Source organism: Melospiza melodia, chromosome 30 (genome assembly GCF_035770615.1).
Source record: "Melospiza melodia melodia isolate bMelMel2 chromosome 30, bMelMel2.pri, whole genome shotgun sequence".
Taxonomy (NCBI): Eukaryota; Metazoa; Chordata; class Aves; order Passeriformes; family Passerellidae; genus Melospiza; species Melospiza melodia.
Genome location: NC_086223.1, coordinates 827,695 through 841,152, shown reverse-complemented (window position 1 = coordinate 841,152; position 13,458 = coordinate 827,695). Strand labels below are relative to the sequence as shown.

General features: G+C 59.3%; 1 protein-coding gene across 1 annotated transcript; it reads left to right on the top strand.

The window, feature by feature from the left end:
* Positions 1-8,212: 8,212 nt before the first annotated feature.
* On the top strand, positions 8,213-12,320 carry PHOSPHO1 (phosphoethanolamine/phosphocholine phosphatase 1). The gene is given in 6 exon segments (XM_063179112.1): positions 8,213-8,783; positions 9,477-9,545; positions 11,140-11,157; positions 11,160-11,319; positions 11,322-11,485; positions 11,488-12,320. Coding segments are annotated over 5 exon segments (798 nt in total). The 5' UTR covers positions 8,213-8,783; positions 9,477-9,500; the 3' UTR covers positions 11,899-12,320.
* The last annotated feature ends 1,138 nt before the right edge of the window (positions 12,321-13,458 follow it).

Here is a 13,458-nt window from a genome sequence, read left to right as displayed (position 1 = left end):
GGACCTGGCAGCCAGGTTTGGGATCCTGCATCTGCTCTCCTGCCGCCCCACGTCGTGCTTGGGGTCAGGGTTTGGGATCTGGGAGGGGATGGAGCCCCAGAACCACCACGGCACCCCTGGACAAGGCCGGGCTGGCACAGCCACACGGACACGGGGTGGGATCAGGACTGGGGTCGTGGGTCTGGGATCTGGGATCCGGGATTGGGATCTGGATCTGGGATCTGGGCTTGGGATCCAGGATTGGCATCTGGGCCTGGGATCCAGGATCCAGGATGGGATCTGGGATCTGGGATCTGGATCTGGGCTTGGGATCCAGGATCCAGGATGGGATCTGCCCTTCTGCAACCCATACCGTGCTTGGGATCTGGGTCTGGGATCCAGGTTCCAGCTCTGGATCCACTCTGGCTCTGGGATCCGGTCGGGCTCTGGGATCTGGGTTCCAGCTCTGGGATCCGGTCGGGCTCTGGGATCTGGGTTCCAGCTCTGGGTTCCACTCTGGCTCTGGGATCCAGGATCTGGGTCTTGGATCCAGTTCTGGGACCTGGCTCTGGGATTCAGGATCCGACTCTGGGATCCAGTCTGGATTTGAGATCCATTCTGGCTCTGGGCTCTGGGTTTCAGCTCTGGGATCTGGGTTCCAGTTCTGGGATCCATTCTGGCTCTGGGTTCCAGCTCTGGGATCTGGGTTCCAGTTCTGGGATCCATTCTGGGATCTGGGTTCCAGCTCTGGGATCTGGGATCCCTTCCAGCTCTGGGATCCATTCTGGGCTCTGGGTTCCAGCTCTGGGATCCATTCTGGCCCTGGGATCTGGGTTCCAGCTCTGGGTTCCAGCTCTGGGATCTGGGATCCAGGATCCAGCTCTGGGATCTGGGATCCATTCTGGGATCTGGGTTCCAGCTCTGGGTTCCAGCTCTGGGATCCATTCTGGCTCTGGGCTCTGGGTTCCAGCTCTGGGATCTGGGTTCCAGTTCTGGGATCCATTCTGGGATCTGGGTTCCAGCTCTGGGATCTGGGTTCCAGGATCCAGTTTTGGGATCCATTCTGGCCCTGGGATCCCCTCCCACCTCCCACCCCTCTCCTGGCCCAGCTCTGCCCCCTTTGCCCCCCGGGTCCCCCCTCTCCTCTCGAGGACCCCCCAGGACTGAAATGCCCAATTTGTGTTTTCCCGGTGACTTTTCTAAACCCCGGCCGGCCGCCGAGCCCGGTGGAATTTTCTAATTTCATATCAGCTGACGAGGTTTGCTTGGCTTTTATATCCTGGCCCTCTCCTCAAAGAGGAGGCGGGCCCGGGCTCTTTGTACTAATGGGAAAGGCTGTGAGTTAATTAATACAGAGCATTAATGATCACTGTGTACGTAATGATTCCTTTCAGCACCCCGAGCTCGGAGCGTTCACCCAGAAAAAGCAAAAAAAAAGGAAAAAAAGCAAAAAAAAAAAACATAAAAAAATCCCCTCCCGTTGTTTTTGTGTAGCTCTCCTAACACACTTCTTTATTTTACTACAGAAATTATTTTAGAGGTTTTTGTATAGATCCTATTTAGTAGAGTCTGTTTCTAAAACAAAAAAAGCCAAAAAAAAAAATTGATGATGATGATAATAATAATAATAATAATTGTATTTCCATAACGGTGTAATTTTTTCAGTGTAGCTGCACCTCTGTTGTACAATAGAGAAATTTTTATAATCAGCCCCAATGTGATTCCTCAAAGATGCTTTTCCCAAATTCCCCAACCCCAGGACTCCAAGGTGCTTCGGAGAAGAGAGGAGGAAAAAAAAAACCCAGAGGTCTCTGGAAAATTCACCCCAAACCCGGTGAGATTTCTGGATTTAATTTATTTTTTGGGCTTTTTTGGGGGGTATTTTTGTTATTTTTTAAACTTTCTTTGCCTTTTCCCCGTTTTCTCTTCAGCTGTCGGGGTCAGATGTTCCTGCTGGATGTGGATCCAGGAGTGAATGGACGGAAATTGGATTGGGAGGGAGATTCTGTCCTGCAAATTGGGGGAATTTGGGAATGGGAGGTTCGGGAAAAAAGGGAGATTCTGTCCTGCAAATTGGGGAAATTTGGGAATGGGAGGTTCGGGAAAAAAGGGAGGTTCTGTCCTGCAAATTGGGGAAATTTGGGAATGGGAGGTCCGGGACAGAGCGGGATCTGCCAGCAGGGGGAGGCGGAGGCTCCGATGAATCTCCGGATTTAGGGAATTCCTGGGATTCCTGAGAGGGGAATGCAGTGGGATCAAGGAATTCAGGAATTTCTGGAATTCCTGAGAGCAGGGAATGCAGTGGGATCAGGGAATTCAGGAAATTTGGGAATTTCTATAGAGAGGAATGCAGTGGGATCAGGGAATTCGGGAATTTCTGGAATTCCTGAGAGCAGGGAATGCAGTGGGATCAGGGAATTCAGGAAATTTGGGAATTTCTATAGAGGGGAATGCAGTGGGATCAGGAATTCAGGAAATTTGGGAATTTCTATAGAGAGGAACGCAGTGGGATCAGGAAATTTGGGAATTCCTCGGAGCAGGGAATTCCAAGGGAGGATCAAGAACGGGGAATTTCCAGAATTCCCGGAATTCCTGCCCATTTTTTGGCACATTTTGGGATGGAGCTGTCCCACAGCCCCGGCTGTTCCCGGGCAGCTCCATCCCAGGAATCCAGGATGGTTTTTGGGGCCAGAATTGGGGATTTTGGGCTGGGACCCCTCGGGACCCTCAGGTTGGATTTTCTCCCCCCTGGATCCAGGAATTCTCTCCCCCTGCCAGAGCAGGGCCCAGCAACCCCCAAATTCCTGGGAATTCTTGGGAATTTCTCCTTTTTGTGCCGCTTTCCCACCCCAATCCCACCAACCCGGGGATCCCACAGGGAGCTCTGCCCTGCTGGTGGATTTTGGGGTTCATTTTCAGCCAGGAAAGGCGGAATTCTCCCCCAGGACAAAGCTTGGGTTGGTTTTCCATAACACTGGAAATTCCAGGCCCGTTTTGGGCCCAAACCCTCGGTTTTGGCTGAGCTGAAAGCCCCTCCTGATGAAAGAAATGCCATTTTTAAACCATTTCCTCCTGGATATTTAAATCCCCCTCTGGCAGGAAAAAATTCCAATCCTGAATTCCCAACGCTGCAATTCCCTGGAATTCTCTGCGTTCCCCCCTGCAGCCTCCAGCGGTGCCACAATTCCCTGCCCAGGATAATCCAGAATAATCCCATTTTTAAACACTGAAAAACCCCCAAAATGAGCCGCCAACAATTTGTGTTTCTGGTTTTCCAAAGCCGTTTTTCCTCCTCAATAAATCCTCCAGCGTTCCAGGCCGCTCTTCCAAGGATTTCCAGAATCTGGGATGGTTTTTTTGTTTTCTTTTCCTGCTCTTCAGCTCCGCTCTGTATCGGATCATTCTGAGAATTTATGAACTTCCTTTCTGTGGAAGAAGATTAAAAATTCCAAACCCCTCTTGCCGGTCTGGCCGTGCCGTGAGATGCTGGGATCCTTTCCAAGGAATAAAAAATGCGGGGAAAACGGGGGAAATTTGGTTTAAAGGGCAGGAAAATCAAGGCTGGGGTTGGTTGTGGTTTTTAATCCCTCGATTTCAATTTTTGCTGCACCCACGGAATTCCACAGGGAGGGGAAACTCCAAGGGTGTTCCCTCCTTTCTGCACCTGTCAGTTCTGCTTTATTCTCCCAATTCATTTCGCTTTCTTCTCCTATTTTATTTTGCCGCTTTTTCCCCCCGTTTTATTTTGCTTTTCCCCTATTTTATTTGGCTTTATTTTCCCACTTTACTTTGCCTTATTGTCCCCATTTATTTTGCCTTCCCCCCCCCCATTTTATTTTGCTTTTTTTCCCTGTTTTATTTCGCCGCTTTTTCCAATTCTATTCCTCTGTGGAACCCGCGCTTTTCCCGGGAATTCCTCCCCGAGAGTTTGGGATTTAACCCGGCAATTTGGGATTTAACCCCAGCCTTTGGGATTTAACTCGAGAATTCGGGATCTAACCCGAGAATTTGGATTTAACCCCGAATTTGGGATTTACCGAGTTTGGGATTTAACCCGAGGGTTTGGGATTTAACGCGGGAATTTGGGATTTAACCGAGCCACGTTTTAGGGAGGCGGAGCCGGGAGAGGGCGGCGGAGCTGCCAAATCCCAAAATCCGGGACAAAGCTGGAGCCAGCGGGGCTGGGAACGGCTCCGGTTTCTGTCCGGGACTGGGAACGGCTCCGGTTCCTGTCCCGGGGCTGGGAACGGCTCCCGTGGGTGCCCCGGAGCTCTCAGGAGCGCCCGGCCCGGGAATCCGCAGGAATTCCCAGAAATTCCTCCTCTTTGTGCCGCTTTTCCCTCTCCAATCGCACCAAATCCAGCGATCGGTCCTCGCCTGCTCCCCGGGGGGGAAAATCACCGGGAGCGTCCCTGCCAAAAACCCGGGATGGGCCCGGGTGGATCCGGGATAATCCCGGGATGGATCCGGGATGAGTCCGGGATAATCCCGGGATGGATCCGGGATGGATCCGGGATGGTTTTGTCCCGGTGGAAGCCGCAGGAGCCCCCGGGGCAATTCCCCCTTTGGATTGTCCCGCTCGGAGCGGCCCCAGGGCGGGGAAATGTCCGGGGGGAGCCGGAGAGTCCCGGGCTGGGGAGGGGGAAGAGGATTCCCGAAAGGAATTCCCTGACAGGATCCCCTAAAAGAATTCCCTGACAATATTCCCGAAAGGATTCCCTGACAGGATCCCCGAAAGGAATTCCCTGACAGGATTCCCTAAAAGAATTCCCTCACAGGATTCCCTGATTCCCTGATAGGATTCCCTCACAGGATTCCCTGATTTTCTGGAGGGATTCCCTGACAGAATTCCCTGACAGAATTCCCTGCAATGATTCCTTGCAATGATTCCCCGACAGGATTCCCTGACAGAATTCCCTGCAATGATGATTCCCTGACAGAATTCCCTAAAACAATTCCCTGTCAGGATTCCCCGACAGAATTCCCTGCAATGATTCCCTGACAGAATTCCCTGACAGGATTCCCTGCAGGATTCCCTGCAATGATTCCCCACAGGATTTCCTCACAGAATTCCCTGATTTTCTGCAGGGATTCCCTGACAGAATTCCCTGTCAGGATTCCCTGACAGGATTCCCTGCAATGATTCCCTGACAGAATTCCCTAAAACAATTCCCTGTCAGGATTCCCCGACGGAATTCCCTGTCAGGATTCCCTGCAATGATTCCCCACAGGATTTCCTCACGGAATTCCCTGATTTTTCTGCAGGGATTCTTCCCCGGCGTTCCCCGGCCCGGAGGGACCCAGGGCAGGTCCCGGATGGCCCCGAGCTCCGCTCTGCGACACAAATTCACCAAAAGCGGCAAAAAATCCCCGACTTTGGGGCTCGGGACAGCGCGGCACGACCGCGGCTCCTCCCGGCCGCTGGAATCGCGGCCGCGCCTCTGCATTCCGGGACGCTTTTCATTAAAAACCACCCGAAGCGCCGAGCGCTGTCCCGCCGGGTTTGGCTGTCCCGGGCGGTCCCGGTGTCCCGAGGTCGCCGCCCCGGTATTTTTGGTGGTTTTTGCTGATTTTGGTTTTTTTTTTTTTTTTTTTGGTGTTTTCGGTGTTTGTTTTATCTCGGCGGCTCCTGCGGCCCCCCGATAGCGCCGGGGCCCGGGCGGGGCAGCGCTGGCACCGCCACCCTGCAATTCCCGGCCCGCTCCCCGCAATTACCGGGGGGCCCCGCCCGTGCCCGCCGCTATTTTGGGGGACAATCCGGGCGTTTTTCTCGCTCGGCGCCGCTCCTGGTTTCGGGGGCAGAACCTCCCCCTGCCCAGACGGGCTCGGTTACACAAGCCCGGAGCGGGCCCGGGGGGGGCACCGCGGTTTTTGTTGCTTTTTCCCGATTTGGCAACTTTGGGCAGCTCCCCCCGCCCCTCGGGAAGGGGGCGCGGCCTGCGCTGGCCCCGCCCCTCCGCGGCGGGGAGGCTGCGCCGCCATTGGCCGCGCGGGCGATGACGTCGGCGCACTGCGGCGGCTCCGCGCGGCCCCGGTGGCGTCGCTTTAAAGGGGCCGCGCTCGCGGCAGCGCCGGCGGCGGCACCGGCCCCGAACCGGCCCCGGAGCGGTCCCGAACCGGCCCCGGAGCGGCCCCGAGCCCGGGCTGCCCCCGCGCCGCCCCCGCACTCTCCGGCACCGGGGCGGGCCGGGCGCTCCCGGCAGGTTCCGACCCGGTAAGGAGCGAGAGGCGGCACCGCGGCGGTACCGGGAGATGCCGGATCCGCAACAGCTGCTGCCGGTACCGGCGGGTGTCCCCCCGGCTGGACCCTGCCGGGATGGGATGGTGCCGGTACCGGGATCCTGCGGGAGCCGAGCGGATGGTGCCGGTACCGGGATGGTGCCGGTACCGGGATGGTGCCGGCAACGTTGGACCTGCCGGTACCGGGGCGGCTCCTGCCCGTACCGGGGAGTCCTGTTTCGGTTGGACCCTGCCATGACTGGGGCCGATGGTGCCGGTACCGGGGCGGTCCCCACCCGGTTGGACCCTGCCGGTACCGCTGCGGCCGCTGCCGGTACCGGAGGTGCCACCGGGGCACGGAGCGGCCGCGATTCAGCCCCGCCGGTACCGGGAGGAGCCGCGGAGCTCGGGGAGGGGCCGTGCCGGTACCGGAGCCGCTGCCAGCCCGGTGGCACCGGGGGATCCCCGGCGGGATCCGGGACCGGGGCTGGATCCCCCGAACCGCCGCGCTCGGGGCCGAACCGGGGCTGCGGTAACGCCGCAATTCCCGGCGGCAAAAACAACCCCGGTGAAGCCGGAGCAGCCCCGTTACCCGAGGTGACCCGGAGCGCTCCGCCCGTGCCCGAGCCCGGGAACTCGGGGGGGACCCGGGGCTGGCGGGACCCGCTCCGAGCGCTCCTTACCGGGAATTCCCGTTAATTCCCGTTCATTCCCGCATTTCCCGCTCTTTCGGGTTCAGTTCCAGCGGCGGCGCGATCGCGTCCCGGTCCCGGTTTCCCGGGAATTCCGCCCCGGAGCTGGAGCTCGCTCCAGGGCAGGAGTCGGGTCGGAGTTCGGGAAAGACGCGAACGTTCGCGCACCGAAATTTGGGGTTCAAACCCTCCGGAGCGGGTACGGGCAGAGGGCGCCGGGGGCAGAATTCTCCCGGTATCCCGGCACGAACCGCACCGGGAAACGATCCCGGCATTTCCCGGCGGTGAAACCTCGGTCCCTGAGCCGCTTTCCCGTTTGTTTCCCGCGTCCCTCCGGCTGCGCTTTTCGGGGGAAAACGCGGCCGCTTCGCTTCCCGGGGAGCCCCTTTCATTCACGGGAAGGCGCTGGCGGCTGCCCCGTCCCGCACCGAAATTCGGGATTCGCTCCCGCCGGGATTTCCCTTGCCGCACCGAAATTTGGGATCTTCTGCGACCGGATTTCCCTTCCCTCTCCCCAATCCCGCACCGAAATTCGGGATTTTCTCCCGCCGGGATTTCCCTTCCTTCTGCCCCATTGCAGTCGGGAATTGCAGAACCCCTGGCCGAGCTCTGCTTTGCTGGGGAGGGATTTCCTTGCCCGTATCCCGAGGATTTTGGGGGTTTTTGGGATACCCGGAGCCCCCCCAGCCCTCCGAGGATTTCAATCCCGAAATAACCCACGGGAACCCAATCCCTAAATAGCGCTGGCTCCGCTTCTGGGGCCTGTTTGGATCCCGTTCATCGCCAGTTTGGGACAGGTTTGGGGCGGGTTTGGGATTGGTTTTGGGACAGGTTTGGGGGCTGATTTTGGGGTGGTTTTGGGCCGGGTTTGGGGCTGATTTTGGGGTGGGTTGGGGCCGGTTTTGGGGTGAGTTTGGGGCCAGGTTTGGGGCTGATTTTGGGGTGGTTTTGGGACAGGTTTGGCACTGTTTTTGGGACAGGTTTTGGGCTGATTTTGGGGTGGTTTTGGGACAGGTTTGGGGCTGTTTTTGGGCCGGGTTTGGGGCTGATTTTGGGACAGGTTTGGGGCGGTTTTGGGACAGGTTTGGGGCCGGTTTTGGGACAGGTTTGGGGCTGGTTTTGGGCCGGGTTTGGGGCTGTTTTTGGGGCCGGTTTTGGGACAGATTTGGGGCCGGTTTTGGGACAGGTTTGGGGCTGGTTTTGGGACAGTTTTTGGGCCGTTTTTGGGGAGCAGCTCCTGCAGCCGCATCTGGGGATGCTCCGAGCTCCTGCCCCTGGAACTTTTCCCAATCCCTCGGGCCCAGAGGTTTTTTGGTTTTTTTTGGGGCAGTTTCTCTCCCCGTGCCCACCCCAGTGTCCCCAGTGTCCCCAGGGCTCTGTCCCTCCCTCCCAGCACCACAGACCCTCCCTGAGCCTTCATCCCCAATTATTTCCTCGCTGCTGGCAGTGACCAAAGCAGTGACCAAAATTCCAGTTCCTCTTTCCTGTTCAATCCCTTTTTAAATTTTTTTTTCCCTTTGGAAGCCGCTCCCAGCCCGGCTGTGGCGTTTTTTTGGCTCCAGATCCTGTCTGTAAATAAACCCTGCAGTTCTGATGGGCTTTTTTTAGCAAATAAACACGCAGCGTGCGGCTCCAGGCCTCACAAAAAAGGGATTTTTCCACAATTCCCAGCCCGGGCTCCGTTTCCCTGTGCCAGGTGCCGCAGGGTTTCTATTGCAGCCGAGTCACGGATGGAGTTTGTGCCCGAAATAGCCGGGAGCGGGCCGGGCTCCAGCGCAATGCCCACAGATCCCCTTCCCGCAGAGCCCCGCCATCCTCCCGGCCCGGCAATTCCCCGATTTCCACCCGCAAAGTGAATTTTGGGAAGGGCTCCCTCGCCGGGGACCACCAGGGGTCGGCAAAATTCCGCTTTGGTTTCACTCCCGGAGAATTTCTGCGTTTAGGAATTACCCCGGGAGAAAATCGGGGTGGAGGGGGGAGTGGAGCAGGGCCGCTCTTCCTGGGTTTTTTGTTATTCCCAAGTTCTTTTTTCTTTTTTCTTTTTTCTTTTTTCTTTTTTCTTTTTTCTTTTTTCTTTTTTCTTTTTTCTTTTTTCCCTTTCCTTTCCTTTCCTTTCCTTTCCTTTCCTTTCCTTTCCTTTCCTTTCCTTCCTTTCCTTTCCTTTCCTTTCCTTTCCTTTCCTTTCCTTTCCTTTCCTTTCCTTTCCTTTCCTTTCCTTTCCTTTCCTTTCCTTTCCTTTCCTTTCCTTTCCTTTCCTTTCCTTTCCTTTCCTTTCCTTTCCTTTTTTCTTGCAGTTTTTCTCTTCCCGTTTTTATTTTCCTGCCGTTCCTCGCTGCCCTCTCGGGCAATCAGGATTTCTCAGAGATTTTAGTCTCCCCTCGTTCCCCAGGCTGGACAGAAGCTCGGGGGCTCGGGAATTGCCCGGGATTGATGGAATTGCCCGGGATTGACGGAATTGCCCGGGATTGACGGAATTGCCCGGGATTGACGGGATTGCCCGGGATTGACGGAATTGCCCGGGATTGACGGAATTGCCCGGGATTGACGGAATTGCCCGGGATTGACGGAGTTCCCTCTTTCCCGCAGCCCTGGGCCCGGGATGGTGCCAGCATGAGGAGGTGCTGCCAGGCCGTGGGGCTGCCGTGCCTGTTCAAGGTCAGTGCCACCGTGCCCGGGTCACCGCTGCCACCTCGGGGGCTCCCCAAATTCCACAAGAATTCCGGAATTCCGGCCTGGAGCGGCCGGGAAGGGCTGAGGGGAGCGGGGGGTGCCAGGGCTCATGGGGTTCGTGATTTGGGGTCCCCAGGGTGGCCCAGCCCTGCTGGACACCCCAAAATCCACCCCGGGCACCCCTTGGGCCTTGGGAGCGGGAACATTCCCCGCCTTGTTCCACCCTCTGGGGCAGGAACGGTCCCTAAAATGCCCCTGGGACCCCTCACGCTGTCACCCCTGTCCCTGAGGTGGCACTGGACCAGGCTGGGCTGTCCCTCTGTCCCTCCCGTCCCCCTGTCCCAGCTCAGGTGTGCCCAGGTGTCCCCCCTGTCCCAGAGGTGGCCCTGGAGGAGCAGACTGTGCTGTCACCCCCTGTCCCCCTTGTCCCCCTGTCCCAACCCAGGTGTGCCCAGGTGTCCCTCCCTGTCCCAGAGTTGGCACTGGACCGGGCTGGGCTGTCCCTCTGTCTGTCCCTCCCGTCCCCCTGTCCCAGCCCAGGTGTGCCCAGGTGTCCCCCCTGTCCCTTAGGTGGCCCTGGAGGAGCAGACCGTGCTGTCCCCCCCAGGTGTCCCCGCTGTCCCAGCCCGGTGTCCCCGGTCCGAGCCCTCCCCGGCTGATCCCGGAGCTTTTCCCAAGGCCGGAAATTCGCTGATCCCCTCCCGGCACGGTGACCCGCGGTGCCCTCGGGCCGGATTAGCCCGGGCCGATCCCGTTACGGGCAGGATGAGGCTTTGGGGCCGGGCTGGCACGGGATTAAACCCCTCCCGGCCCGGGCTCGGGGTGGGGCCGCCGGGTCCCGGGGCCAGCGGGGTTTGTCCTGCCTGGCAGGGACTGGGAACGGACGTGACAACAAGAGCCAATGACAGCGGGGTGTGTCTGTCTGTCTGTCTGTCCCACACCCCAATGACACCGGGGTCTGTCCCATACCATAATAACACCAGGTTCTGTCCATCCCACCCCGAATAACACTGCTGTCTGTCTGTCTGTCTGTCCATCCCACACACCAATGACACCGGGGTCTGTCTGTCTGTCTGTCCGTCCCACACCCCGATGACACCAGTGTCCATCCCGCCTCCCAGTAACACCGGTGTCCCTCTGTCTGTCTGTCCATCCCACACCCCAATAACACTGCTGTCTGTCTGTCCATGCCGCACCTGAATTACACCACCGTCCATCTGTCCATCCCACCCCCACCGACACCGCTGTCCGTCTGTCCATCCCACGCCGCAATAACACCAGGTTCTGTCCGTCCCACACCCCCAATAACACCGGTGTCTCTCTATCCCACTCCCCACCGATACCGCTGTCTGTCTGTCCGTCCCACACCGCAATAACACTGCTGTCTGTCTGTCCGTCCCACACCCCAATAACACCGGTGTCTCTCTATCCCACTCCCCACCGACACCGCTGTCTGTCTGTCCGTCCCACACCACAATAACACCGGGTTCTGTCCATCCCACACCGCAATAACCCCGGGTTCCGTCCATCCCACACCGCAATAACCCCGGGTTCCGTCCGTCTGTCCGTCCCCGCGCAGGGCGTGGGCGCGGCCGGCCCGCGCGCGCGCCGCGTTTCCTGCTGGTGTTTGACTTCGACGAGACCATCGTGGACGAGAACAGCGACGACTCGGTGGTGCGGGGCCGGGCGCTGCCGGAGCGGCTGCGGCAGAGCCCCGGGGCCGGCGGCTACAACGAGCACATGCGGCGCGTGCTGGCCTTCCTGGCGAGCAGGGCGTGCGCCCCGCCGAGCTCCGCGCCGCCTACGAGCGCATCCCGCTGGCGCCGGGCGTGGCCGAGCTCTTCCAGCTGCTCTCCAAGCACCGGGAGCTCCTGGAGCTCGTGCTCATCTCCGACGCCAACACCTTCGGCATCGAGGCCAAGCTGCGCGCGCGGCCGGCGCCCGCTCGTCGCTCTTCCGCAAGGTCTTCAGCAACCCGGCCGGCCCGGACCGGCGCGGCGTGCTCACGCTGGGGCCCTACCACAGCCACGAGTGCCCGCGCTGCCCGGCCAACATGTGCAAGGCCAAGATCCTGGCCGAGTACCTGGCCGAGCGGGCGCGCGAGGGCGTCGAGTTCCAGCGCGTGCTCTACGTGGGCGACGGCGCCAACGACTTCTGCCCGGCCGGGACGCTGACGGCGGCGGACGTGGCGTTCCCCAGGAAGGGCTACCCCATGCACAGGCTGATCCAGGAGAGCCAGGAGAAGCAGCCCGGCGCGTTCCAGGCCGCCGTGGTGCCCTGGGAGTCGGCGGTGGAGGTGGCGCGGTACCTGCAGGAGCTGCTGCGCAAGAAGTGCTGAGCGAGGGAGGCGGCTCCGGGCCCGGCTCCGTTCCTGGGACGTTCCTCTGCCTTTCCCGGCTCTGTTCCCGGGATGTTCCTCTGCCTTTCCCGGTTCCATTCCCAGCTCCGGGCCCGGTTCCGTTCCCGGGATGTTCCTCTGCCTTTCCCGGTTCCATTCCCAGCTCCAGGCCCGGCTCCGTTCCTGGGATGTTCCTCTGCCTTTCCCGGCTCCGTTCCTGGGACGTTCCTCTGCCTTTCCCGGCTCCGTTCCTGGGACGTTCCTCTGCCTTTCCCGGCTCCGTTCCTGGGATGTTCCTCTGCCTTTCCCGGTTCCATTCCCAGCTCCGGGCCCGGTTCCGTTCCTGGGATGTTCCTCTGCCTTTCCCGGCTCCGTTCCCGGGATGTTCTCCCGCCTTTCCCGGCTCCGTTCCTGGCTCCGGGCCTGGCTCCGTTCCTGGGACGTTCCTCTGCCTTTCCCGGCTCCGTTCCCAGGATGTTCTCCCGCCTTTCCCGGTTCCATTCCCAGCTCCGGGCCCAGCTCTGTTCCCAGGATGTTCCTCTGCCTTTCCCAGCTCCGTTCCTGGCTCTGGGCCTGGCTCCATTCCTGGGATGTTCCTCTGCCTTTCCCGGGATGTTCTCCCGCCTTTCCCAACTCCATTCCCGGGATGTTCTCCCTCCTTTCCCGGCTCCGTTCCCGGCTCCGGGCCTGGCTCCATTCCCAGGATGTTCTCCCACCTTTCCCGGCCCTATTCCCGGCCACTGAAGCACTTTCTGCCGGCCCTGGCCCTGCCCGGCCCCTGCTCCCTTTGCCGACCTGGTGGGGATTTCTGGTGGAGTTTTTTTGCTTCCTTCCCCTTTTGACCTCAAAAGAATTCCTAAATATCCAGCAGCCACCTCCCCACGGGCTGGGCACGTCCTTGCTCCTGCCATCCTCCCCTGGCCGTGGGCTCTGATCCCACTGGGAATTCCACCTGGGAAATCCCTGCTCCCTGGGCTCCTGTCCTGCTCCTGATCCCATTGGGAATTCCATCTGGGAAATCCCTGATCCATTGGGAATTCCACCTGGGAAATCCCTGCTCGCTGTGCTCCTGATCCATTGGGAATTCCACCTGGGAAATCCCTGATCCCACTGGGAATTCTGCATGGGAAATCCCGGATCCTGGGGGCCCCTCCTGCCCCAGGGAGGGTCAATCCCCCTGACCTGGGCACCCCCGAGGTGCCCCAATCCCCCCGGGGTCACTTCTGGCACCGGGTCCCCAGAGGCCAAACCCTCCCCTCCTTCCCACCGCAGTGTTAATTAATTAATTAATTCCCCCTTCTAATTGCACTCTTCAGGGCCACCTCCAGGGGCTGGCTCCTCCTGGATCTATCCCGGGTTTATCCCGGGTTTATCCACAGCCTTACCGGCCCCCGAGGGCGGCCCTGGCTCCCCCCCAGACCCGGCAGGGATCGACCAAAGCAGCCCCGGGTTTGTTCCTCCCCCCTCGGACTGTGCGGAACTCAAAGCCATGGAATTAAAGACACGAGTCTGTGTGAGACGGACAGAGCTCTGTATTGCGGACAGACAGACAGACAGACA